This window comes from Cylas formicarius, unplaced genomic scaffold (assembly GCF_029955315.1).
Source record: "Cylas formicarius isolate icCylForm1 unplaced genomic scaffold, icCylForm1.1 PGA_scaffold_5__7_contigs__length_24384050, whole genome shotgun sequence".
Taxonomy (NCBI): domain Eukaryota; kingdom Metazoa; phylum Arthropoda; class Insecta; order Coleoptera; family Brentidae; genus Cylas; species Cylas formicarius.
In genome coordinates this window covers 15095436-15121556 of record NW_026844341.1, presented here as the reverse complement: position 1 = coordinate 15121556, position 26121 = coordinate 15095436, and the positions used below count along the sequence as shown (strand labels likewise).

The 26121-nt window shown below is 34.7% G+C and overlaps 3 protein-coding genes and 1 long non-coding RNA gene across 9 annotated transcripts in view; 2 read left to right on the top strand and 2 right to left on the bottom strand.

Moving 5' to 3' along the window:
• Positions 1 to 21407, bottom strand: part of LOC132702233 (ionotropic receptor 25a) — a 102788-nt gene extending 81381 nt beyond the window's left edge. For 4 of the 6 annotated variants that reach the window (XM_060670745.1, XM_060670746.1, XM_060670742.1 and 1 more), the window contains exons 1-13: positions 21223 to 21407; positions 19616 to 19765; positions 16195 to 16497; positions 13701 to 13930; positions 13464 to 13645; positions 10486 to 10609; positions 10202 to 10432; positions 9970 to 10143; positions 8272 to 8486; positions 8042 to 8211; positions 7759 to 7978; positions 4344 to 4528; positions 4141 to 4288 (exon numbers count right to left, since the gene is read on the bottom strand). In XM_060670745.1, coding sequence (XP_060526728.1) covers positions 4141 to 4288; positions 4344 to 4528; positions 7759 to 7978; positions 8042 to 8211; positions 8272 to 8486; positions 9970 to 10143; positions 10202 to 10432; positions 10486 to 10609; positions 13464 to 13645; positions 13701 to 13930; positions 16195 to 16497; positions 19616 to 19765; positions 21223 to 21313 — 2423 coding nt within the window. In that variant the 5' untranslated portion in view covers positions 21314 to 21407. Of the gene's footprint in view, positions 1 to 4140; positions 4289 to 4343; positions 4529 to 7758; positions 7979 to 8041; positions 8212 to 8271; positions 8487 to 9969; positions 10144 to 10201; positions 10433 to 10485; positions 10610 to 13463; positions 13646 to 13700; positions 13931 to 14788; positions 14898 to 16059; positions 16498 to 19615; positions 19766 to 21222 lie in introns of those variants that run through there. The other 2 variants (XM_060670748.1, XM_060670747.1) reach the window with 2 other exon arrangements.
• On the top strand, positions 16432 to 19204 carry LOC132702237 (uncharacterized). The gene is made up of 3 exons (XR_009618870.1): positions 16432 to 16568; positions 16766 to 16948; positions 17003 to 19204. It is a non-coding gene; the product is annotated as an uncharacterized LOC132702237 (long non-coding RNA).
• A 124-nt stretch (positions 21408 to 21531) lies between the features above and the next one.
• On the top strand, positions 21532 to 23765 carry LOC132702235 (spermine oxidase). The gene is made up of 3 exons (XM_060670750.1): positions 21532 to 23340; positions 23402 to 23522; positions 23580 to 23765. The coding sequence occupies exons 1-3, from the start codon at positions 22019 to 22021 to the stop codon at positions 23763 to 23765; spliced, it is 1629 nt and encodes a 542-aa protein (XP_060526733.1). The 5' UTR covers positions 21532 to 22018.
• A 686-nt stretch (positions 23766 to 24451) lies between these two features.
• Positions 24452 to 25757, bottom strand: LOC132702236 (uncharacterized). Its single transcript, XM_060670751.1, has 2 exons — positions 25256 to 25757; positions 24452 to 25196 (listed from the first exon to the last, which is right to left on the bottom strand). Exons 1-2 carry the CDS (start codon positions 25628 to 25630, stop codon positions 24471 to 24473), a joined length of 1101 nt encoding a protein of 366 aa, XP_060526734.1. The 5' UTR covers positions 25631 to 25757; the 3' UTR covers positions 24452 to 24470.
• Positions 25758 to 26121: the final 364 nt, after the last annotated feature.

The following is a 26121-nucleotide window of genomic DNA, read 5'->3' as shown; positions in this document are numbered from 1 at the left end:
ATGATAAATGGAAAAACCTAATTTGTTTTGCGTTTTCGTAATAGTTAAGCCTAAAAAATTAATAGAGTTATACTGTTCAATCTCGATAGTGAATTTTATGTAATGAGTTAATGTAATTTAAAAAAAAATTCAATTGTCTGTCCGTCCCAACAAAGCAAGCAAAGACATCATCCACGCATCTATACCACCATATAAAACTTTTACTTAAAGGATGTTCTAGTATGATATTTTCCAAATAATCCATAAAAATCTCGGCTAACAAAAGACTAAGTGGGTTTCCCATAATCAAACCTTCCTTAGAGATGTAAATCTGTCCATTAAATTCAAAATAATTTTGGTTTAAAGATACTATTTAGCAATCTAATAAATCTTGTTTCACCAATGGGTTAACCTGTTTCCGAGTTAGGGTAAAATCTGTTAAATCTATCACATCCATAGGTAGAATACTGGGAAATAAGTTTTGTACATCAAAAGACAATAGTGTTGCGTTAGAAGGGATTTTGATATCTTTAATTTTGATTAATTCAAAAGAATTTGTTATTGCAAATTTTGGATTAAAATCTGTGTGGAACTATAAAATATTTACTAATTTTGTTGAGAGTTTAACTGCTGGAGCTGTTACATAAGACACGACTAGTCTAATGGGCATATCTTGTTTATGTAATTTAACTAAAGGATATCATTTCGGCGGTTGTGGACTCATAATTGTTAAAAAATTAACGTTGAATTCGAAACTAATGTAATCTCCTATTCTTACAAACTTCCAAATAAAATGAGTCCGAAAGCAACCCAACTCTGTTCACTGTTGAAACCAGGATTACTATTTTTCCAAAAATCTCTCAACATTTCCGATCCGCTAAGGACAAAATTTTGTGTGAGATACTAGGCTAAAAAGACATGGAAGAGCCACAAATAAACTTATTACATAATAAAATCTTGCCGAATCAAATCAAACAAATCTTATTCAATAAAACTAAAATTCTTGCATGTAATCAATTCGTCTACCATAGAAAAATCCGAGATTAAATTGAAATCAGTCATCCGGGACCAATGTTCATGCTCCTCTTTTAGCTCCGCCCTCTCCAACAGTATATAAGAGGAGACAAGAGGATACAAAGTAGTTAAGCCCTGAAGAAGCCGACAAGATTATTGGCGAAACGTCAGCAAGTTTGATTCATCAATAACCGAAAAAGGAGAAGGTTTGTAAATAGTATCTATTGAAGTCATTGGTATTCCCAGCGGGTTGCCGAATGAAAGCAAGGATTTTGGCTCTACTTTGAAAACACTTGAAAACCCGACTTCTTTAGAGGAGCAAGTGTTTTTGAGACAAGCTTTGTGGAATGTTTTGCTATAATTTAGTAATTTTATCATTTATTTCCCTTTCTGTGACGGGAACAGGACTTGAAAATGTGGGTCTTTCTTCCCACGGACGAAACATCTTGTAGGTAACATCTATGTAACTATAATAACTATAACATCTTGTCGCAAATGAAGCAAAGTATATTTTTAAACCAAAAATCCTCTAGGACATAACTATTGGAATACATTTTCCGCAAAATTACTATAGGTACCCGATCCGTCTTTACAGATGCGGTAGCCGAACATATGCGGATTCGATAGATCGACCTTCATACTATACCGAATTTTTCTTAAATGTGTCGAAAGAGAAAATCAATTTCAAACTGTGTTAGAAATTTGGATACAAAAAATGTTATCAAACTGGCTAATAAAAAATGCTGGGAATTATTTCCGAGTTTTTGAAATGGCCGCAAGGGGGCGATATTCTCATCTTCATTTTTAAATCTCTCACTGTACGGGGTGATCCGTTATAAATGTCCGCCTCTCAACTTTTTTCCTAATTGGCATCCTTTTAAAATCATGAGAGTGCAGCACCTCACCTAGGAATATATTAATAATTTGTAGGCTAATGTTAGAAAGACATAGAAAAGCATAAAATTTTATGGACTGACGAATCTTCTTTTTCAACAACCGAAAAAGTTTACGCTGCCTCCAGATAATGTTGCACCAGACTATCTCAACAATAAATATATAGAATGGAATGGAAGACACGGAATAGCGATATGTGTAGTCAATAGTCCAGACCTTAAGGCTCTAGATACTTTTCTATAGAGTCATTTAAAAAGTAAAATTTATTGTCAAACAAATGTGATTTGTCAAAAATTTCTTCTTAAAGACGTCAAAACAAATAACGAAGCCACTAATGGAATTGCCATTTGGCTTGAATATCAAAAATAAAAGGCGAGCATATCATGATATAATATACAGAGAATACGATAAGAAAAAAATATGTAGAGAAATAGGAAAAAATAGTCAGGAAGGCAATAATTTAATAAAAGATAGAATTAGTTATAGCTGCAAGAAACCTTAAAAAATATAAGTATGTTTTATAATCAGTATAATAATTATTGTTACTCTTAATATAATATAATATAGTAAATTTTTGGAGAGTTTCATTCATGTACGTAGACACAACACTTCAGTAAACTTTCAGTTGTACTCTACAACCTTTGTTTTAAACTTTTTTTTCTAAAATTTGAAGGAAAAAAGTTAGGGAGGTGGACATTTATAATGGATACTTTGTTGACTGCTCTTTACTCTATCTCTGAAAAGGCTTAACGCATTTTCAGATATTAAAAATGCTCTCAATGAGTGAGGTGATTGCCATTGCTCACTTTACCACCAGATGGGATTTTCTGACATAATCTCAAAACAATTTTCTTTTACGTCATTACATAGTCAAGAAAGAAGCCAAAAATCCACCGCACATCAATATATTTCTACTGAAAAAGTCAAATGTGGGAAGCGATTTTAACTTTACGGGTTGTTATTGAAGTCTGGTTAATTTGTCATTTAGAATGCAAAATGGAAATAAAACTTCATTATTCATCTTTATTACCTTTCTTTACAATAACTTCAAAGGACAGAAAATTACCTCGAAACTGACATAATTGCTACGCTTATCACTTATTTTTCCATTAAAAATGATATCGGAAATTAACTAATTTTATTCATTTGAAGCGAATTATTGAATTGAAATGTGTATTAAAATAATCGGATTTTTTTTCGATCCTAACTCCTAGACACAGTATTACAATAAACTCGCACAGTTTGAAAGTCTTAAACAAAATCACAGTGAATAGTTAAAATATTAAGTGAATTTAAAATGATAATCAAACATGACAAATAACGACATGAATGATGCGTTTCATCAGACAAAAATACTAGAAAACTAGAATTGAATGATTCCTTGCTGAAGAGATATTTTATTCTTTTCCTAAATGATTTTGCACATTTTTTAAAAATGACAATAAGTAACACCAACTGATGTGACTGAGATAGTAATTTTAAATAACAAAAAAATTCAAGACATCATGCATCATCATTGGACATTCTAAATAATAAATTGCCATTTTATTAGGTCAAATACATTAATGACAACCCTCGAAGTTCAACTTTTTTTGAGTATTATGTTCTTTCATATTTCATATTTAATATTTTAGTTTGGAATAAAGATATTGAAGCACGATTTTCATTGAGTTATTGGACTCTTATTTCACTAAGTAAAAAAAATCACTTTTTCAGACATTTCCAATTCCAATCGCCTTTATGCGTGGTACGACAGCTTACAGCTTAGAGGTCGTTAGTCTAGACGGTGGACAGAAATCTCCTGAGTCAGTAGGAATAAAAATCTCTAATGAATTTTTAAATTTCTTTAAAATATTGTTTGTGTAAATGAAGTGATTTTTTTTTGCAATGCTTGACTCTTTCTGCATATTGCAACGTCCGACGGAAATAAAAGTAGTTTAGCTGGAAAATCCCTCCCTAAAATCACCAAGTTAAGTCTGTTGGTATTATAGATGTTTGTTTTCGAAAATGTTCGATCACACTCACGAATAAAATTTAAAAAAATTAAATTGTTAGTTTCAAATTAGTAAGCCGACAGTCAGCCGCAAATTTTCTAGAAATCGGGACTCTAAACTCGAAAATAATATCCAGCACAATCTCTTTTACTTTTACTTTACGTAATACATTTTCTGTTGCACTTAATGGGACATCCGGTATAATCTCGTTCGTCCGTCAGACTACTGAACCACCGAGAAATCACACAGGAGAACTTACGCCGTATTGAACTGATCCTTGAGCGGCGAACCTTGTTGCACGGCTATGGCGTAGGGCTTGCGAGAGAACTCTTCGCCGACAATGGTCAGATCGCAATTGGTCATCTCTAGATATTTGATATCGGTCGCATCGCCGAGAAAGGCAAACCCTAGAGAATCCAGAATGTAGTAAAGCATTATGGAGTTGCTCGTCTTAGCACTCACCCTCAGAGGTGGACATTGACTTTTTCACCCTGCTCACAGCTTCCTCCAGCGTTTTCGGCAGACCGGCCTCTTTCATAGCTTGCCACATTTTCGTGTATTTGTCCGAAACAGGGTAGTCCCATACGGCCAGCTTTGCCCTCTCCACGTCGGACAGGCTGTCGTTTAAGCTCATGTCTTTCCAGATTCTATAGAAAAAATAGCTTTCCGTGCAACAAGAAAAAACGGCCCATTTTGAAAGCTGCCACACTAACGTTAAAATGCTGGTCTCAGTATCTCTTTATTTATTTAAAGCGAAAAGAACTTTTTGAAATTTTGTTGGTTATATTTTGTTGGTGTTAGAGTCTTCTAAAATTTTTTTTCTTTTCTTTAATATGCCCTACTGAATTAACAATAAGCAATTAATTAAATTGTATGCAATTTAAACGTCACAGCTTACGTGATGTTAAATTGTTATGTCTAGATTCCTCCTGCATTGGTTGTTGATAAATCGAACTTGCCGCCAAACATCCTGTTGGCTTCCTTAATCTTAAAACCAGATTTACAATTTGTTCAAAAATCTCTCAATAAACTCAGAGGCAAAATTTCTTTCGAGATACCAGGAGTTTACAGCGTTTCATGTATATGCGGCAAAAGGTTGGAGAAACAGGACGACAAATATTAACTAGGCTAAAAGAACAACATCAAAGTAAAATCCGACAATCTATAAAAAACTATAATCAAAAAAACAATCTTACCCGCGACTGCAATCTCTACCTTTCACAGATATAGGAATCATCAGAGATAATGTGTACGCTCCTCGTTTAGCATAGTCCCTCTCCAACAGTATAGAAACAAGAACAGAGTACAATGCGAGCCGGTTTCAGTTAATCTCTGAAGAAGCAAACAGGATGATTTTCGAAACGTCAACAAGTTCGATTTATCAACAACCGATATTTTTTTAGTTAATTTGACATTTAAAAATAGGTTTGCATTCATTAAAACGCATTTGTTTAAGGTCTTCGAACAACAATTTCTGAAAGAAATGTAAATATCACTAGTCATAGAAATGGATGCAGCCAAGGGGACATTCATCGGCGGTTGAACGTATCATTACCATAATGAATACAAAAATTACATCTTCAATGAAGATGATAAACAAATAACAGACGCGTAGGATTGGATTTCGCTAGCGAGTATATTAACTTCTTTGGGCAAATATTAATGTGGAGAAAGGCTAATAAATATTCTTTCCATTGATGGCAATATTTGGATATATTGAGGCAGCATCTCCTTGCTAGTGCCCAAAAATTAAATATTGATGACAATTATAGGTATATATATATATATATATATATATATATATATATATATATATATATATATATATATATATATATATATATATATATATATATATATATATATATAAACACCAGCCCAGTCGCCAGACTTAAATGTTATTGAGAATTTTTGGTTGACATTAATAAATAAAGTATATAGAGGTCCAATGTCTAACAAAAATGAATTAAATGTTAAAATTACGGAAGTATGGAATACAGTTTCCCCGAACTATATTAGAAAATTAATTGAATCGATGCTCAGAAGGCTAATTGGAGGTCATACTTCATATCGGGTAGTGTTCCTTCGCTAGTATTTTTCTTTAAATATATTATTTATGGTTAACTAAGTATATTTAAGATAAGATTTAAGACTTTACTAACTTAATTTCAATAACTAGTTTTTTTCTAATTAAATAAAGAGTCGGCGATACGAATTTGTTTTTAGTATAGCGACTGTAACATCATAGACATTTCATATACAGTGTCGCACACTTAAAACCTTGAAAAATCGTTGTTTAATAATAATATACTTTATTCAGGTAATTTCGACAAGAAAAATTACAAGAAAAGGCAAGAGTGCAGCGCCCAGACGTATCTGCTTGCTGATTTCTACACTTATCCTTAGACATAACATCACACCATGGTTTTAATTAATGTTTACAATTTACAATACGTTAAGTACCCACTTAATTATATAACAGAATGAAAAACCTAAACCTACCTTTGTAAATAAATAAACTATTAGCTAAAGTACTGTAAGTACCACAAATTTTTACAGATTAGTTAGATTCCTCCTGCGCTCTGTAACTTCTCAATGTTTTTTTTTTCTTTTTTTTCTCTTTAAATTCTAGCATAACATACCTAACATAACCACGTTTTTAGTTTATTTGGAAAAGAATTTATTGTCGCATTCTGAACGGAAAGGGGCAGGTCATTATGTAGTTTAGCCAAATCGTAACTGAAAGATCTTTCAAATATACCAGATCGGTAACGAGGAACTATGATCCCTTTAAATCTTAGATTTAAGTTATTCACGTCTGTTCTAAAAGTAATTTTTTTCGGAGAGCTATTCCGGATATTTTGTCTCAATTATGTTGAAATAAAGACAACAGCGGTGGATCAAGCGCCGCGTCTTCATGTTCGTCCAACCCGCTTCCTTCAGCTTGTAGCTGATAGGTCTTCCGCGGAGGATGCCGTAAATAAACCTCAAGCAGCATTTTTGAATTTTTTCAATATGTTGTGACGAATTAGCTGTCAAACAATTCCCATATACGACATCACAGTGATTAAACACGGAGAGAACAAGAGCATCGCATAAGATTTTTTTAAGATTTCGAGTTAGAATATGCCTTGAGCTATACAACCCTTTTAAACGGCCAATAGCCCTTTGCATACAAGTCGAAATATGCTTTTCAAAGCGAAGTCTTGTATCTAAAAGTAATCCCAAATTTTTTGCCTCGTTTTGAAGAGGAAGAGTAATATTGTTTATTTTTATGATTACTTCAGAAGCAAGACGCTTAACGTTTATTGTTCGATTTTGTTTTTTTTTTGTTTGAAAAAAAAAACGTAAAATCATGCTCAACTGAGTCTATTTAACAAAAGGAAGAGTTACCAAAATTAAGTCATAAACAAACATTCTACAGAAATAGTACTTAAGCGAGACGCCCGAGATAATTTCGAGCACCCTGTATTCGAGCTTAATGGAAATTAGTATAGTTAGGTTTTAGGTAGTCCTGAATAAGAATTCGTTGACACTTTATTCTTAAAGAAATGGACTTGATTTCAGATTGATACAATAAGCAACACAAGGTTTTGGAAAAGTCTATTATATACCTTATTTGATCCTCAAACGTCTACACAAATCGAATACCGACGGTGATTATAAATTCTTTTTTATTAATAACTTCTCATTTATATCCTTATGTCCGATTCACTTTGCTATCCCTAACCATATCATCCTTATCTTAACACTCAGTTGTTTTCACTACAGTTTTCAGTTCTGCCAAAAAGCTATCAAATTTTGATCTTCCTCCCCTCCTTCGTAAGTAACATTTGTCTGTGGCGTATTGTTCTCAACAATAAATTTATTGACTTACTCGTAGAATCTGGCCTCTATGTCAGCCATCCTCTGGAAATAGGTCATCGTCGAACCTCCTTCCACCGGCGCGTACTGGATCTTGTATTGCTTCGACAGGTCGTCGAGGGACTCGATAGGCGTATCCAATCTGGAAACGGTGAGAAACGCGGCCAGGTTAGCTGTGTAGGACGCTATGATGATGAAACCGAAGAGCCACCACGTCGCAGCCACCAATCGACCTTTGGTCAAACAAATACGAGTAAAAATGGCTAAGTCGAGCTGACCAAGCAATTTTGACGTACCCGACAGGTTCTTGGGAGCCTCGCCGCCACCTTGGGGTGTCAAAGACGTCATACAGAACCACAAACATTCCTTTAGATTAAACTCCCTCTTCTCCTCGTCGTCCTTGTACTTCTCCCGATTGTTCTGGTAGCTGTACGGCGACCAACGGTCGAACACCCACATGAGGAAACTACCAAATGCACCCAAATCTTTTAAGTAATCCCTAGAGTGATATTATCTCCATACTGACCTGGTGAAGAAGTAGGCAGCGAGAATACAAAGCCACACTTCCGTCTCGAGCACCGTCAGGAACTTGAACAGAGATGTTGGCGTTTCTGGCACCTTCATCAGAATAGTGATGCCCACCAGGTCGTAGTAGGGGACCGTGAAGTCGATGACGTTTTCCCGTTCCGCCATCACGGACATGGAACCCAAGCCGATGTCGGCCTTTTTGTCCATCAGGTCCTGTATGATGAAAGTGTAAAGGCGAGTTTGGTTAGTACTGGTAATTGATCAAATTGTAAGGGTAGGTCGTATGAGAACAGAAACAAAACCCTCTGTATATTTTATCGGTATTTAATAGAACAGGTTATTCTGATTATTTCCATTATATTGGTCACTTGTTTTCAAAATATTGGATAAAATAGGACAAAAATAAATTAAATTCTTCTACTATTCGAAATATTGGATCACCACAACAACAACATATTAACCAACTGGGAGAAAAACTGCCTAGTTTTTTGGACTTTGTGTTGGGAACGTTAAAGTTAATTTACATCATTCGGTATTAATAAGTAAATATTAATAAGTAACTTCCATGCGGTTTCCAAGATATGTCGTATATGACGAATCACTAGTAAATTTATTGCAAAATGCAGGTTGAAAGAGTGAGAGAGAAGATAATTAAAGTAAGAAATTTTAAGTGCCTTCATAGGGAACACTAAATGTCCTATATGTACACATACTTCCATCCCTGAAGGACTACACAAATATATCTATATAGTAAGAGACATGCAGTTGGCGTGCCAATCCGACCAGCCATCACTTCCTTTTTTAATTATGTTGCCATTGCGAAAAAAATTGACACTTTTTAACAGTAATTTTTCAATATAATTACCACAAGCTAATTTAAGACTATTTACACATCTTATGGTTTCCTACTGCATTTTTCTTTCTTTTTCTGCAGTTTTCGCAAATACGTGTATGGGACGCTTTCTGGGTGATACTTTTGTTATTTAACAGCATGACCAAGTATCCTTCCGCGATTTTGTTACCGGTTTAAACTCTATACACCCCAACATCAATTTTACTATTAAATTAGAAACTAATAATTATCTCACATTCTTAGATATTTATCAAACTAACATTGAGTCATCCTGTTTGCAGAAAACTTAGGCACACAGACAGAACACCTTAATACATTGTCACATCACCATCCGGCACCAAAATCATCGGTTACCAATTCTCTTGTTTACAGAGATGAAACTATCTCAAGCCGAGTCGCTGAGTTCAGAATTATAACATTTAAGATCTGCTCTTCTCTCTAACATTTTCGACTTTACAAATACTAAGCGGTTCATCAAGAAATACCCTTCAATACAACTTCCCAAAGAAAATGAGTATGAAAGCAACCCCATCCTTGCCACCATAGTCCTTTCTTACATTCAAGACATTTCAAAAGTTCTTAAGAAATATAATGTTCAAATCAGATTCTGTTGTTCACAGTATTCCATGTATACACGGGGAAGAAACAGAATGAGAAATATTCACTAGGTTCTAGGAAAGAGCTTTAAGACTACGACAAATAAACCAATCAGCAGTTGCCGACTTCAATACATCGAACCTTATTCAGCAAACTAAAGTTCTTCCATGTAATCAATTCTTCTAACAAGGAAAAGTCCTAGAATAGCGACTTTCACACTGAAGAAGTCAACAACATGATGCTCACCTTGACAATCCCATTCCATTTACCGTTTTCGTCCATGTTACCGAACAGCCCATCGGAGACTGCTTCGATCTCGTAGTCGAAATGCAAAATGTCCGCAATTTCATCGATGAGGTCGATGCAGTACCCCGTGAACCCTTTCGGTGCCTTCTCGTCTCTTATTATAAAGGGTTTTTGCTGAAACCATCAACGATAGTTTTTATGGCTTAACCCGTTACGTCACCATCCGCCCCACCTCCACTGTCACGACCTTGTACACCACATCGGCAGTGTAGTTGGCCATCACCTTGGGGTTGTTGAGGGTAAGATTGTTATCGAAACCGGCCTGCCACACTCCCAAGTTCAGCGACTTGTCGGAAGACCCGGAACGGACGTAGACGGCTGCAAGGGCCATCTGGAACTCCATGTAGGACAAACCGTTGGAGACTATTTTGAATGGACCGTAGGTAGGGGGCTCCGTGCTCTCCTGAAAATCGACTGCTGCTAGTAGATAGTAATTGTAGGCGAGGCGGACACTACCTTTTCCAAATACTTTTTCAACTCCAATCCGTAACGTTTGGGACTGTTTTTTTCGTCATAGTCGTCGCACGTGACGAAATTTGTCACGTTGTTTTTCTTCCAAGAGCCATCCGTCAGCATTTCCCTGAAGGGGGGATGTAATAGTTGTTTTGGAAATATCCATGCATTGAAAAATGTTTATTGTATTTTTTATTGTTTAACTAATTGACTGATTGTACTAATAATAATAATAAATAGTAATAAAACTTGTGGTCAAAAAGTAGAGGTCGATGCCGAGTTCCTTTTTTTTAAATTCTTTGTTAAATTTCACTCTTTATTCACCTATCTCTTGTTAAATAAATAGTAATAAAACTTGTGGTCAAAAAGTTTATATCGATGCCAAGTTCCTTTTTTCTAAATTCTATGTTAAATTTCACTCATAATTCATCCATCTCTTATTTTGTCTCTTACTATTTACAAATCTTCTGGATTCCTATACAATGTCTAGAATTCTATAAACTCAGAATTTGTTTTATATAACTCTGTATCATTAGAAATTTGTTCGAATAAAATCCCTTTACTTCTAATTACTAGTTTTTTTTTTGCAAAAACGACAAATTTATTTCGTTAGTATATATATACAAAGACAAGCAAACGAAGCGCACTTCTATGTGAAGGTAACACCTCGATATTGTACAAGGTGTCCAGTATAAGATGAAGTATATGGGTATATTGGAAACTGTAAGAGATACAGCGTCGCTTAAATGGAAGAAAAGTAGCGTATGTATATACCAAAAGAAAATCTAGCTTTGTTTTATTTTAAATCAAGTGAGGTTTGGATTTAAAGTTTGGTTCGGTATTTTGGTTAGTTTTGGTTAGTTAGTTAGTTAGTTGAGTAGCCACAAAATTGGACCATAATTTTTCGTTGAGAACTTAAATTCTAAAAGATTGTCCAAAGAAACGTAACAGAAAATATTATGAACCTTCTACTAGCGGCTCCGCTAAAAATGCTTTTCCAACCAGACGGCGCACCTTCACACAATGTGTGAGATCCCTAGACATATCACTTGATTTTTTTTGTATGCGGTTACCTCAAAAATCAAGTATACAGTAGGTCCTATGGAAATGTTGGAGAATTAAGAGAAGCTGATACAGAATCTGTTAACAGTATCACTCCTCCACTAATTATTTAAATGTGTTTTAAAATTGAATATCAGTATTAAAGCGTACTATCCTCAAGCATTATTTTTATTTTGACCAAACGTAAATGGTTGAAAAGCATTTTTAAAGGGGATTTTGAAAATATAGAAATTCAATATGGCACCCATAAGAAAATCAAAAGTTGACTTCGGCCGTACGCAATATAGTAGGCCTGAATTTTTTTGAAGCCATTTTTAACATCGCCGCATCCTTTTACAAAATTTTAACATTTCAGCTACTATAATAAGGAAAATATTGTGGTTTTTCATAAAATGACACCTTGTATATTCGTTTGTTATATTGTAAAAACGCTCTTAGTTATTGCAGTCAGTTTTTAACACCGCTCTCTCCAACCGAAACCGATTTCTAAGTGGACAATTAACCAGAATCTTCTTGGAGCTTCTGTGAAATCCCCAATAATGGAATGCTCGAAGTTTTTGGACCCTTTGACTCTTAGAACAAAAATTCAAATGAACCTTCAAGTGAGGGAACAAAAAACAAACAAAGTGAAAACAGCACCGATCAAGGAATCTCAGAAGATTTAATTGGATGTTTTTTTAAATCCAGGGCGAACAACATAAAACCTTAGGACGGAAATAGTGACGTTAAATAAATTTATTCCCAAGTGTGAAAGATTAGCAAATTCCTATGTCAATCTAGGAGACACGAAACCATAACCATACCTTTGATTGTATAATAGACAAACTAGTGGGGAAAGCAGAGTTAATGATAGGGAATCCATCAGAGTTCACCGATTGGTTAAATATAAAAGATGCACTTGTTCGATGCTTTGCGGGTAAGAGAAATTTCGATTCTCTAATTCAGAAATTAACTAGAAAAAGACCGAACTAGAACAATTCGTTGATTTCAATAGTAGGCTACAATTAGGAATTTATAAGAAACTAAAAACTTTTGCTGATGAAGACACCAGAAAACTGTCAAATAGAAATAAACAGAGAAAACTTTTCCATTGATGTAAAAACCTCCCGTTTTACTGAAAATCCAGTTAACGGAAATGAACGTAATGAACACTCCCAGCCATTCAAAAATCAATTTTGACGAAATATACCAAAGAATAAATTCCATTGAAATAGTGAAAGAAGAAACGAGTACATTCCAAATCATTGCTTATTGTTTCTTATCCAAAGGAAGAAGGTCTTCTTGGTAGAAGGAAGAAGAAAATCGAAGAAAATTACTTACAAGGCAAGCAAAAAAGCGCCAAGAAGAAAAAAGACAGCTTTTTGAGGAAACTGACTTCGCACTAAAAAAATTATATATTTGTGTCAGCCAGTTCGAATAAAACTTTATTTCGCTTTCTGTGTTAATAATAACGTTTTGAAAAAGCTCTCCCAAATTATTTATGTCGTTAAATGCATTTTTGGTATTATTTATTAACTCCGAGTAGCTCGTTCAACTAAAAAACGAAATAAATAAAAATGGAAGTCTAGGCAATCAAACGTCGTAAATGTTTTTGGATCTTCTTGGGAATCTGGAAATTGTCTGTTACTTTTAATTGACCTTTGCTGCAGTTAATAGTTTATCATTTTGTTTCTCTATTTTTTTTTTTGGGTTAATTAGCTATACATCAAGTCTATGTTTAATATCATTAAGTTTGAACCATTTTGTAAAGTTCCTATTTTTTTCATTGAAATTATTTATCTACTGATTCATTAAAGTGTTCCATCTAATATCGGCATCTAAAAGGTCAGTCTTTCAAGGTTTCTATGCTAGCTTTTTTATAGACACTGATCTGCCCACTCATATGGGATAGCAGCTAAAACATATTATTTCTGACTCACTTGACGGCCAGAAATGATCTCAACGCCAAATCGAAATAGAACGCGGCCTCAATCTCAGGCTCGGCATTCAACTGGAACGACGTCTTGATCGTGCCGAGCCGGTCCTGATACACCGCGTCTATCTGCGGCCTCGCAAACAAAATGGTGGCGTTTTTTATGTTGCACTTCAGATCGCCTTTATCCTGAAAATCCGCAACCCTTATTACCCCTCAGTTCCGCAGAGTCCAAAGCCCGTACTTGAGTGATGACGTGCCAAGCGAACTTCCTGTTGAACAGGTTCTCCAGCATGGCCGCTTCCAGGACCCTCTTGATGCTACCGAGGCTGCCCAGGACGAAGAAGTTTTTCAGGTCCAGTTTGGTGAGGTCCCTGAGCTGCAGTCCGATCTGCTTGTCGTCTTCATTGATTTGGTCCAACAGGTGACGCGTTGCGACGTTCTGAAGTAGTGATTTGTATTTGTGGTCCATCACTGCAGAAAAAATATCACTGTTGCACTATTCAGGTCCTGGTTATTACTAACTTAAAGGTCCTTGCCAAGTAGCAAAATGATGGCTGACGGTATGTATTCTGTTTATCCCAATTTGGTTACAAGCTCACAGTTTTTAAATTTTCTGTATTAAATTTGATTTATTGTGGTTAACTAAAAGCAATTTCGGGGGTGTTTTGTAACTTTTAAAGCACGAATTAAAAAAAGCTTTTTAGTTGCTAAAGGAAAAAGATTGGAAGATCGATATATGATTATTGCCATTGCAGTGTGCAACATATGGATTTTTTTTTTGCTAACTGCACAACTAAAATGCTGCTATTGGCAAGACTTGGTGCGTGTTTTTATTAGATGCACTTAAAATATTTGCAAGTCCAACAGTGGACGGGTAGGATAAGAAATACAAAAATTGCACATTATTTCATTTTTAAAAAATTGAACAAAATAATATCAAGAAAAGTTTGTTTAGAATTAAAAGTTATGCAAAACAGGACTTACCAAGAAAAAAAAGTTATTTGTTCCAAAAATATGAATAATTCCTTTATTATTATTTTAAATACTGCTGCAAATTATTCAAAATCAAACTAATTTAGCAAATTTGGTTTCCAAATTCATCTTGTTTGTAAAATTTACGTATATTTTTAATTTTTTAAAGAACCACAAATTTTATAGAACTGAGGTGACTTTCACTGAAAATGAAAATCCGTATCTAAATAAGAACCAAAAATTTCAGTTTTTTACAGTTATTTACTGGCGTTTGCCGATACATTTTGAATTTATGAAAATTAATGATTGGTATGTTTTTAATTTTTCGCCTAAGCCGCTTCTATTTAATTTTTCTACCTTAAATGGATGTTTATATCAAATCGGTGCAGAAATTTATACTTAGGATTTTTTCTCGAACCATCCAGAGGGACTCGGTTGGACAGCAACGTTTCCATTGACAAATGATCTGAAATTAACACGCCAACGCTAAAATATATTTTTTTCTAATTTTGCGTTTTTCTCTCTGGCTATTTTTTCTCTAAAATTCTTAGTTCTAAAGTTCTTGCGAATAAACGAATAAACTTAATCAAAGTACCCTCTCAAATAGCAGCTTGTCGGTAAGCTGTTAAACGTTAAGGTTCGTTTGCTGATCGACTATCGATGTCTCGCAAACTTTGTTCTGCCTTATCTACCTTAAATAATTCAATTCGACCAAAAATCTTCAGATTTTCACAATTATGGTTTATGACAGGTGTTTCGCCAACAACGTGTCTTAATCAAATACAAAATATGACCATATTCCTACCTCTATATATATAACCAGGTTGTAAGATATTTTTAATTACCGTTTTAGGGTGATAAATTAAAATTTAACAACTGAGACCCATTTGAAACCAATTAAGTAATACATTAGAATATCTGGTTTTGTTAATCTTCAATCTAGTTGGAATCCGAACTTTTATTTTTATATGCTCATTTATATTCGCTAATGCGTTTCTTAATGTTCTATCCGGATCTTTGAGTTTTTCGTGATCTAATTTTATTGTTTTTTAAAAAATTTCCTATGGTGTTTTCAGTTTTAAAAGCAATCTTATAACAAAATTTAGATAGAATTTTTCTCGTTGGAGTCTAACATGTATTTTATTGTTTGAGTTCGGTATTTAATAAGGTTTGGATTGAGTTCAGACTTATTTGAACTGTTTCTTAGTTATAATCTTATCTGTCAACCGTAACTATTGTTAAAAGCTATTACATTTATATTTAATTATTTTTCAAAATTTTCTGTGGAAAGTGGTATATTAAAGTACATGAGTATGAGGGTGATTTGAGTTATTATGTTTATACTACTATGATTAGATATGATTAGTTATAAACCCATTCATAATAACACATTCAAAATAAATCAAGTTTTATGTAAAATAATAATTTTCACTCAATGAATGCAAAAGGTAAAGATGACTTTAGAGTTCCTTATGCAAAATATAATAGTTCTCAAAAAATCCCAAGTGTAAGTGGTGTGCGATTTTTAACCATTTGATAAAGGAAATAAAGATGTGTGATAATCTATGTTTTTATGATTATAATTATTGTTAGTATAGTAGTTTAAATATAGTGTCTTTCTTCCTTACTTGTTTATAGGTTATTATAGTCTCCTATACAAACATTGTATCTGTCGATTTGCAAAAAATAAAGATTGTTGTTAATATTATTATTACTATTATAGTTCGGAAACGAACTTTAAGACCGGAATTCGACGCACTCACCGAACGAATCGTCAAACAAAATGGCAGCGTTGGTGATATTTTGATTCAGCACAAGCGTGCGGACCAATTCGGGAATGATATCCCCCGGAGGAGAAATCTGCACCAAGTAGTCCTTCTCGTTCTCCTTCAAGTTGCGCCACTGTCTCAAGTCGCCCTCTTGGCCGTAAGAGGCCGTCACCGTCGGCAAACCTAACGCTGACGAGAATGACTTGACGGTTTCAGCCGCTATCCCAGTTTTAGTGGTGTCCAGTACGAGGTGGGGATAAGTTTGGGACTCTAGCATTTCACCGTATCGCTTGCAAACTTGAAAATACAAGACATAGCGTAACACAAGGAGTATTATTAAATTATACGAATATTTAACGTTTTATGTGGTAAGTTGATCTGTTACAAAGAACTAAACAGAATTAAATAAACATAATGAAAAGTAAAAGTAAAGAAATGAGAAAATGATAACAATATAAACTATTGAACAATAAAGGCTATTAAATATGAACATAAGACTTGCGACATAAACATCTGATATCGCTGACCCTTCAGGTATATATTAACCCCGTAAGTGGTTTTTTAGGTACAAAATTTCGCCCTGGTTATATGCAACTAGCATTACACCTGTAAGTGGTCCCATAGGTGACCTTATAAGAAAGATTTGTTGCAAATGTTCCAAAGGTTGCAGTTTTCTTGATTTTTCGTCTGGTATTACAGGAAAATAATAAAATATGTGAATCGTGCCTGTTAGTATACTTTGTGACAGGTAAGTTAAAATAATTTAAAGTAAAATTAATTGTTAATTAATTAATCCTAACAGGTAGATGAAGAAAATGTCCAACCCAAAAATATTGGGTTTTTTGCTGATCTTATTATTGGTATAAAATAAAACTGCGATGCTGAAGATTCCTTGCTTTTGTCTAGAATAGGTGGTTAAAAGCAAATCGCACATGTGTTACTCTAATGCAAGAGTTTTGTTATCCATCTACAACAAGTTGTGGTGACACAAGCTGCGACCCTGAAGATTCCTATAAATAGGATTCAGATGATTGTATCAAAGATACGAACTTTTGTCCAAATTCCTACAGCAGTACCAGAACAGTTTTCAATTTGGAAAGCGATTCCGAATTATACGATTTTGAAAACTCTAATAGAACCGGAAAGTATCGATTGTACTTCAAACACAGATACATATAGTTCAGAAATACCTAACCCAAAAGAGGAAGAATTAAATTACACATTAGAACGGGGCAAGGCGAAAACAATACGAAGCTTTTTTATTTTCGGAGAGACTAGGCGATGAATATTTTGAACTTCTTTTCCGATTCTATTTTCGCATTAATTTTGGAAGAAACAAATAAATATACAAAACAACGAGTGGTCAATTTGAACTTAGAATTAGATGAGCTAAGACCTTTTAAGGCTTGTTAAGTATTATGTAGTTTCATAGACTCAAAAGTATAAAATTAAATTAGTTGCAAAAATTAAGGTCACATAAAGCACGTCCCTCGGTGAAACTTCTAAATGAAAATTTTTGTTATTTATATGAACCATACAGAAACCTGGCGATTGATGAAATGCTTCAAAGGGCTCTTTAAGGCTGTATATGCCAATGAAGGCCACTAAGTGGGGTTTCAAGCTGCGCGTAATTGCTTGCTGGGTATACCTTGGGTTTCAAAATTTATGAAGGTAAGGTAATAAGGGAAATAGAAAATGAGTTTTGAGCGAATGAACAATTTTTCAAATGTTAGAACCATATATGGCTAAGGGATATTACTTATATTTCGAGATGATTTTTATAGTTTTTTCCGCTTTTGAAGGAGTTAATCGGTCACAGTACTTTAGCACGTGGCATATTCCGAACTCTTCAGAGCATCTGAAATTTGAAAAATTCCTAAAGTCCAGTGATTACGATTTTTGTATATCGAGTGACATTTCTGTTTATACGTGGAAGGATCGTCGCAAAAAATCTGTCTTAATAATTATTTCATTCCATTATCCTTCCGATAAATAACAGTTCTAAGGATTAATAGCAAAGGTGAAACTTTATAGTAAATAGTTATATTTGTATAACATCACATCCAGCAAACTGAGAGTTGCGTAGAGCCAAAATCTCTAGTAGCTAATTTTTATCATTTTCAGACTCTAATAAATAGAAATAAAATTTAAACAAATGTTGGTATAGCGTTACTGTTGAGAGTACAGTCTGAAAAGTAGATGTGGGAAATCACCTTTCAGTGCAAGGTACGAAACGTAGGTGTGTCTATTGTAGCACAAAACTAGCTTGTTGTTCCAGAGAAAGTACTTAAAAACTAAGAACAGAACTGCAAAACAACATAGAACAGTTTAATTAAGTTCATTATATTTATTCCTCGAAATGTCTCCCACCGATTTCGATTCACGCTACAACACGGCTAGGCTGTGTAATAATAATAATAATAATAATAATAAAGTTTTGGTGTAGGAAATGCTTGAACTGAGGTGGTTTTTACTTTATGAAAATCCATTTATCAAAATCAATGAGAACTAAAAGTTTAGATTTTCACAAAATTATATATTTTGACATGATAATTGTTCCGACAACACCGGGTCTTTATCACATTTGATGTTGTCGAAAAAATTGTCATGACAAAATATATGATTTCGTGAAAATCTGAACTTTTAGTTCTTATTTATGTAGGAAATGCTTAATAAAATTGGAAGAGCATTAATAGGGGTCATGGAATGTAAGTATAATATGCAGGGTATTTAATTTGAGTTTTTCACGAAAACATTTTTTGTTTTAATTTTGACTCAGCCTGCATAAACGATTCGGACTAACTTCAAGACAAGTATAGGATACATGACTGTACCGCTTTATAAAATTGTTGCCACCATAAAACTATAGCTGTCGGAAACGGCGTCAAAAATATAGAGTATTAAAAGCATTTGTGACGAAAAAATTGCCACGAATCCGAAAGCATTCAGTATAGACTATAACACCCCTACCTTAATATACGGGGTGTTTCATTTTAAAAAATATAAATTTTGTTTCACATGTATCTATGAATCATCATGTATATATGAAAATAATTTTAAATTGTTCCTTTTAGTCTCATCTACAACTTTTGTATTTAACTTTTTTTTCTTAAATAAATAATAAATGAGATATATTGCTTTGATATTCTATTTGGAAACCTTGTACATCGGTCAAAAGTTGATTATAAAAGAACTTGGACAGCACTGTGCAATTGTTACCAATATATACAGGGTGTTATTGAAATGACGTCATATATTTTAACCAAAAAGGTTTTTCGGAAAGGTTGCACAGCAGAATCCAAGATATAGCTCTAAAGATTTCGCATCAAATGCTTATCGGGCCACCTTAATAACTAATTATTTATCATTTCATCATTAAATATTCGTTTATCGCTGCAAGCTGCCTTTTGCTTACGAGATTCTAGAATGCCGGCCGATTCTGTGCGATTGCCCACAACCCGGACCAAGTTGACGCTCAAACCGAGCTTGGTGGTTTTCTTGGTGTAGGTGAGAGCTACCTCTAAGGCTTTGTCGGCGATCGTGTTGCCTTCTTCGTTGACGAATACTAAAAAGAAGCATCACTAGAACTCACTGTACCTAATATTAGTATAGTTAAGTGTAAATTTACATTTTTCGTAAAGGTAATTTTGATTTAGTATTTTAGTCATTTTAATATTCTACAGGACGCTTTCTGTAAATAATTGTTTTTAAAACAGGTGCTTTAAGTAGATATACTAACGCGGTTTGAAACGTGAGCCAAAAATCATCTGCCAAGAAATACAGAATACACAGCAACAATATAAACTAAATTAAATATGGTGCCTTGTATTATACACTTTTCGGCAAAATTAACGTATCGCTATTATATTTTGAAAAATATTTTTCATTTCATAATATTCATCAACTTATAAATATAACTTATTAAATGTATTAAGAAAAGATAAAATTCCAAGAGAAGATAAAAATAAATATATAAAATAGTTAATTTTCATGCTAAGTACGGGCCTTATCTCGTTTTAATCCAAATTATTCAATATTTGGACAATATCTCCAGAAAGCCGATTTGAAGTGTGAGTAAGGCTAGAATATTCTTGTTCTGTCCCAAACATTCTCGGTCATATTAAGATCAGGACCGGTTGCTGGCCAATCCATAGTTCTAATTCCAAACTAATTAAAATAATTTTACACAATCTGAGCAACATGCGGTTGAGCTTTATCTTTATGAAAGAAAAAATTGTTACCAATGTAAGGACATAATGGTGTCACATGTTCTTTTCTCTTATGCATCTATCTATTGTTAAACTGCCTTTATTAAAAACCACCAAATAACTCCACAATATTTTAATTTTTATATGAATTTCCAAAAATAATTCAAACTAATTTATTGGTGTGTTAATTTTGCTGGCCAGTGTATTATAACAGAAAATTAAATCTAAATTAATCTCTCACTTAACGCAAATTTCATACAACGTTTATAATTTCTGATATTAATTGGTTCATTGGATTTCGAGAAAATATAACTTTGGCCACTCTTAAAATAGACTTTTTGGATCCCAGAAATTGTTGGTTTCATTTTAAGGAAATGATTGCAGAAGATGAGACGAGTGCGTGTACACACTTTTACTTTAATTGCTCTTACTTTGACTTTTACTGCCAACTACACATCGATATTATTTCTAGATGTCATACTATGTAACAACTTTAATAAATGGTACTTGGTCCACTTGTGGCATGTTGTACTTCTGCTACGAGCGACACATTTTTGAAAAAAGCATTGAGTGACGTAATAAACATGTACAGAACCGTCAAAGCTGTCAACATCATCGATCGCTCCCAAACCAGTGACTAAAGTACCGAGAAGCCCAAAATAGCTCACGATAGTGTTTAATGAAGCTACTGGATTAAGGTGACATTTTGCGCAATACTGAGCAGTGCCTATTTGCCTAAGAGTAGCGAGTAGAAAAAAATTGTTTTAAATTCTCATCTGCGGAATTTTAGTAAAAACTCACGCATTTTACTTACACACGTTAATATTTTGCGTGGTTTGTCCCTGGGAACCACCCAAAAAGACCAAAAAAACGCCCAAATGCCACACAATCATTAAACGAATCATGACGATTTTTCTCGAAAATTATCTAATCGGTTTAAAAAGATTTCACGCAAGCCAGGCCCCACGGGAAGAGGCTCGGAAAAATCGAACTCTAATGTGTATTTGTTGCTAAGAGTTATGTGGATGTACACACACACGTAGTAGTCGTTAATATTTTATGATATTGACTTCGGGTGATCAGTCACCTAGTAAATATGAGCCGAGGAATTTAATCGTTTTTACTTGAACTCGTTTATTAATCACAAGTTAGATTTTTCTAATTTATATGGTGTGCGCAGCTGTGACTGGGTAGGGAATGTGAAAAAATATATATTCTCAAATTTTCTGTATCTGTCGGTAAGACATGAGAAATTTTTCAACATTTGCTGTAAATTTTGTCATTTCTGACAAATCCATCTATTCACCCAAACAACCAAATAAAACCAAATTATATTTGCCAGAATCTATTTCAATTCAATGCAACGACGTGTCTTTTTAATTCTGTTGGGCAACACTGCTGTGATACAGAATCTATTTCCCATCAGCCTCTTCTTCTATTCCACCTGGGCACAATGTTTGGATCATTCGGCCAGTTCTCTTGTTGTACGTGACAGAACCATTCTGATTTTATTTTTATTGACCAATTTCGTTTCGGCACTGTGATAAGAATGACGTTAGCCATCTGATGGGTTGAAAACAAATATTACCCAACGGAGTTTCCAGGAAATTATGGCCCAGAATGGGGAAGAAGGGGCCCCCGACACTACCGCCGAGTCAAATTACGCCAAAGTTATTATAGTAGGTGCGGGAATGGCCGGTTTGAGCGCGGCGTTTTACCTAACCAAAAACGGTTTTACGGACTACAAGATATTGGAGGCCCGTGGCCACATCGGAGGTAGGATAATTCAGATTTCGGTTGGGCAGGAGAAGGTGGAACTCGGGGCCAATTGGATTCACGGCGTTTTGGGCAATCCGGTCTATGAATTAGCCATGCAGTACGGCCTGGTCGACATCATGGCAAGCCCGAAGCCTCACAAAGTGGTGGCAGCCACCGAACAGGGCAAACAAGTGCCGTTCGCGATACTGCAGGAAATCTATGAGGCCTATCTTTGTTTCCTGCAACGGTGTGAGGAGTATTTTATATCTCAGTATGATCCTCCAGATGGTATTGATAGTGTCGGCGAGCATATTAGACTGGAGATCAATTTGTACTTAGAAAGAGAGACGGATATTAACACGAGAAAGTTAAAAGAGTTACTCTTTGAGTGTTTGTTAAAACGAGAAACTTGTATATCGGGTTGTGACAGTATGAATGAGATTGATTTGTTTGAGATTGGTAGTTACACTGAGTTGCAAGGGGGGAATATAATATTGCCGGGTGGGTATAGTTCTATATTAGCGCCGCTCGCGAACGCTATTCCTACTGAGAAAATTGTAAAAAAGTGTCCGGTTAGCAACATCCAGTGGGACTGCAACAAAAAATTGGCAAGCAAGGACTACGCTAGTGATTCTGACGATTCTGCTAGCACAGTGGTGGAACATCAAAGCCGATCGGCTAGTAGTAGTAGAGAGTCGTCGCAAGAGAAGGCTGCTTCATGTCATAATGTAGAAATTACATGCCAGGATGGCAAAAAATTTTTTGCAGACCATGTGATATGTACTATACCGCTAGGAGTTTTGAAACATGAGGCGGGCACCTTATTTAAACCGCCACTGCCGGATTATAAGTTGGAGGCCATAGACCGCTTACTTTTTGGCACAGTTGATAAAATTCTTTTAGAGTATGAGCGGCCATTTCTGCACCCAAGCATTACGGAAGTCTTGTTACTATGGGAACCTGCAGATCCCAAGGAAGATATCAGCAAGACCTGGTTTAAAAAGATCTATTCTTTCAGCAAGATATCAGACACTCTAATACTGGGTTGGGTATCTGGCAAAGAAGCTGAATATATGGAAACATTGCCCAAGGATGTGGTGATAGAAGTTTGCACCATGGCATTGAGGAAGTTTTTGAATGACCCTTTCATTCCCAAGGCCAAGAATTGCGTGTGGTGAGTGTTTCTGGTTGCCTCTTTGGCCAATGTTTCTTAGATAACTGTTTTTCGCTTCTAGCACAAGTTGGCACAATCAGGAGTTTACTAGAGGATCTTATACAGCTATAGCAGTAGGGGCGTCACAGGTGGACATAGAATGCCTAGCCCAGCCTCTCTATTTGGACGAACATGAAACCAAAGTACTTTCCAATGTTGTATGCGTCACTTTTGGTTTGTATTTGTGTTTTATTTTGCAGCCAGTGTTACTGTTCGCCGGCGAGCATACGCACAGCAACTTCTACTCGACAGTTCACGGGGCTTACCTTACGGGAAGGACTGCGGCCCAGTCTATACTTGTTAGCGATCATCCCCAAGAGATAGTAGTTGACTGCGAGGACGAGACGGATTTGAGCTCTTGGATTCAAGGAATCAGTCTCGAGTAAGATATATATGAAAAGAAATAGAAATTATTTTTAATAAAAGACTATGAGGAAGTGTTTAAGGTGAGTGACATTATGAGACTAAAGCTCCCTCTGTTGATATTAAGTAATTATCTGGTCTCAAAAATCATTTTTTTGAGTTTTATTGTTTACGATATGGTTATTTTATGTATTATTTTTGGTATCCTCAAATTGAAGGTCTTGACCAGTTGACCATGTTAGTCACATACATTTCTTATGCACTACAAATTAATTTGTTGTTATTGTACAGTCGTTCAAGCCATTTGAAAAGCTTTTGCAAGAGGTACATTTTGTTCCTAGTCACCAAATAGTATTTCATACTTTTATATGAAAAAAAATTATGCCGAAAACATTTGTTTCTGCTTTGTCGCGGTGGGACCCCAAAATGTAAACAAAAATAATTTTTCTGATTGTTTAGTTTTATTTAAATTTTTTCCTGTTGCCCTATTGTGAAAAAGCCAATTTTTTAATTTAGTTTTTTTGCAAATCACTGATGTGTAGTATTTTGTGGTCACAACAAAATTGTTCTTTGTATTTGTTTTATTTGCCACAAAAACTGTCAGAATGTGATTAATGTTAACGAATTATGCCCATATGATTCAATGTAATTTTATTTTTTAAGCTTGAAGCTAGTCAGTTTTTAAAATTGTTTTAATAAAAAACCGAAACATTGGCTAAGGTGTTTATTTAACCCATTCCAGGCACCCGATACAGAAACTCCCCATCGCTGTCATAATAACAATCATTTAGCTTATAAGTGTAACCTGCTTTAAAAATATTTTTTGGAATAACAATTTTATCCGGGTAAACTAGGTGTGAAACATCTTTTGATTTTTGAGTGACTGCCACTTTTCCGGTATTGGCTTGGCTTGACTTGGCATTGTGTAGAATCTTTGATAATTCTTCTGATTTGACTTCTACAATGTTCTCTTCTTGCTGCTTTTTCAAGCTGCAGTTTAAAAGCAGCCGGTCCTCTTGAGTTAACTGTTTACCAATTTTGGCTGTGTTTTTAATGTCTTCCTGAAGCTCTTCAAATGTCATTAACCTTTCTATTCTTTTTTTATGCATTTTCGGCTTTGAGTCAGTGGTGGCATTCAAAAACTTGTCACTCACACCTGTGTCTTCATTTTCCTCTTTAGTGTTTCCTTTTATATTCTGATAACTTCTTATAATATCCTCAAACTCCCCAGCCAGTGGTTTTGAAATATTGACAACCCTTTTGCCTTGCTCAGTAGGTTTAGCAAAGAGGTTTAAATTTAAGGAACGCTCTGTAAACCTGCTTAAATGTTCCCTCAGCTGTTGTGGTAAGGCAAGATTACCTTTCTTAAAATTTTCCCAATTTTTAATGACTGTTTTATCGTGGTTTGCTATTTTTTGGGGTGTTTTCTTTGTCCAGGTCCTCCTCACAAGACTCTAAAAAGATAAGGGTTCCAAATACAAAACTGAATGCGCAATATAAGGTGAATTTTTACCTGCACCACTTCTCGCGTTGCGGGAAATCCCTCTGAGAGTTTCTCAACGCTCCACTCTTGTGGATCTTGCTCATGCAAAAATTTTATTTGTTCCTTATCGTGCCATGTCAAGAAATTTGGAAATTTCTGCTTGAAATATTTCTGCCTGACTATGAAATACTTCTCTTGTTCTTTCATAGCGTCCATTTCATTTACGTGCTCCCTGTAACTTTTGTGAACTTCCATGAAATCACTTTCAAAGTCCGTTTCTATATCTAATTCTTCAATTTCGTCTGGAACTACTTTCAAAGCACTGATTCGTCTGTGCATTCCAGGATCACCTTTCGACAGTTTCTTTACATATTTGGTTGAATATAGGCGTTTAATTAAATACATAATACTAAACGGTGAAAATGGTTTCTAAATATTTTCAAGGTTAGGTAGAATTACATTTTCCCTTACTAAAAATTTCTTCTTAACAGTTTAGGCTTGTATAAGATTTAAAGCAGTTGTCCAATTTCTATTTGTTCTTGACAATCATGTTTAGCCGAATGATCCCAGTGTCCTGGACTACTAAGTAAAAAGAAGAAGGTAATGTAGCAGGTATGGCTGTATGACTTTTTAAGCAGTTGCTGACTACATTTGTATTTTTAATTCAAAATGTCCATTGTACAATTTGCGGTTTTTATTATTTATTCCCATATTTCAATATCGAATCTTTATCTTTATTTCTTATGTTTTACAACAGCATGAGCTCAAAACTATGGTTCTAAAGCGATCGGTATTAACTGAGGTTTTATTCTTTTCCAGAATGTAGATGATGCTGAATCTGTTAGAATGATCCATGAAATATGGCTAATAGAGGTATAAGACGTGGACAAACAAAT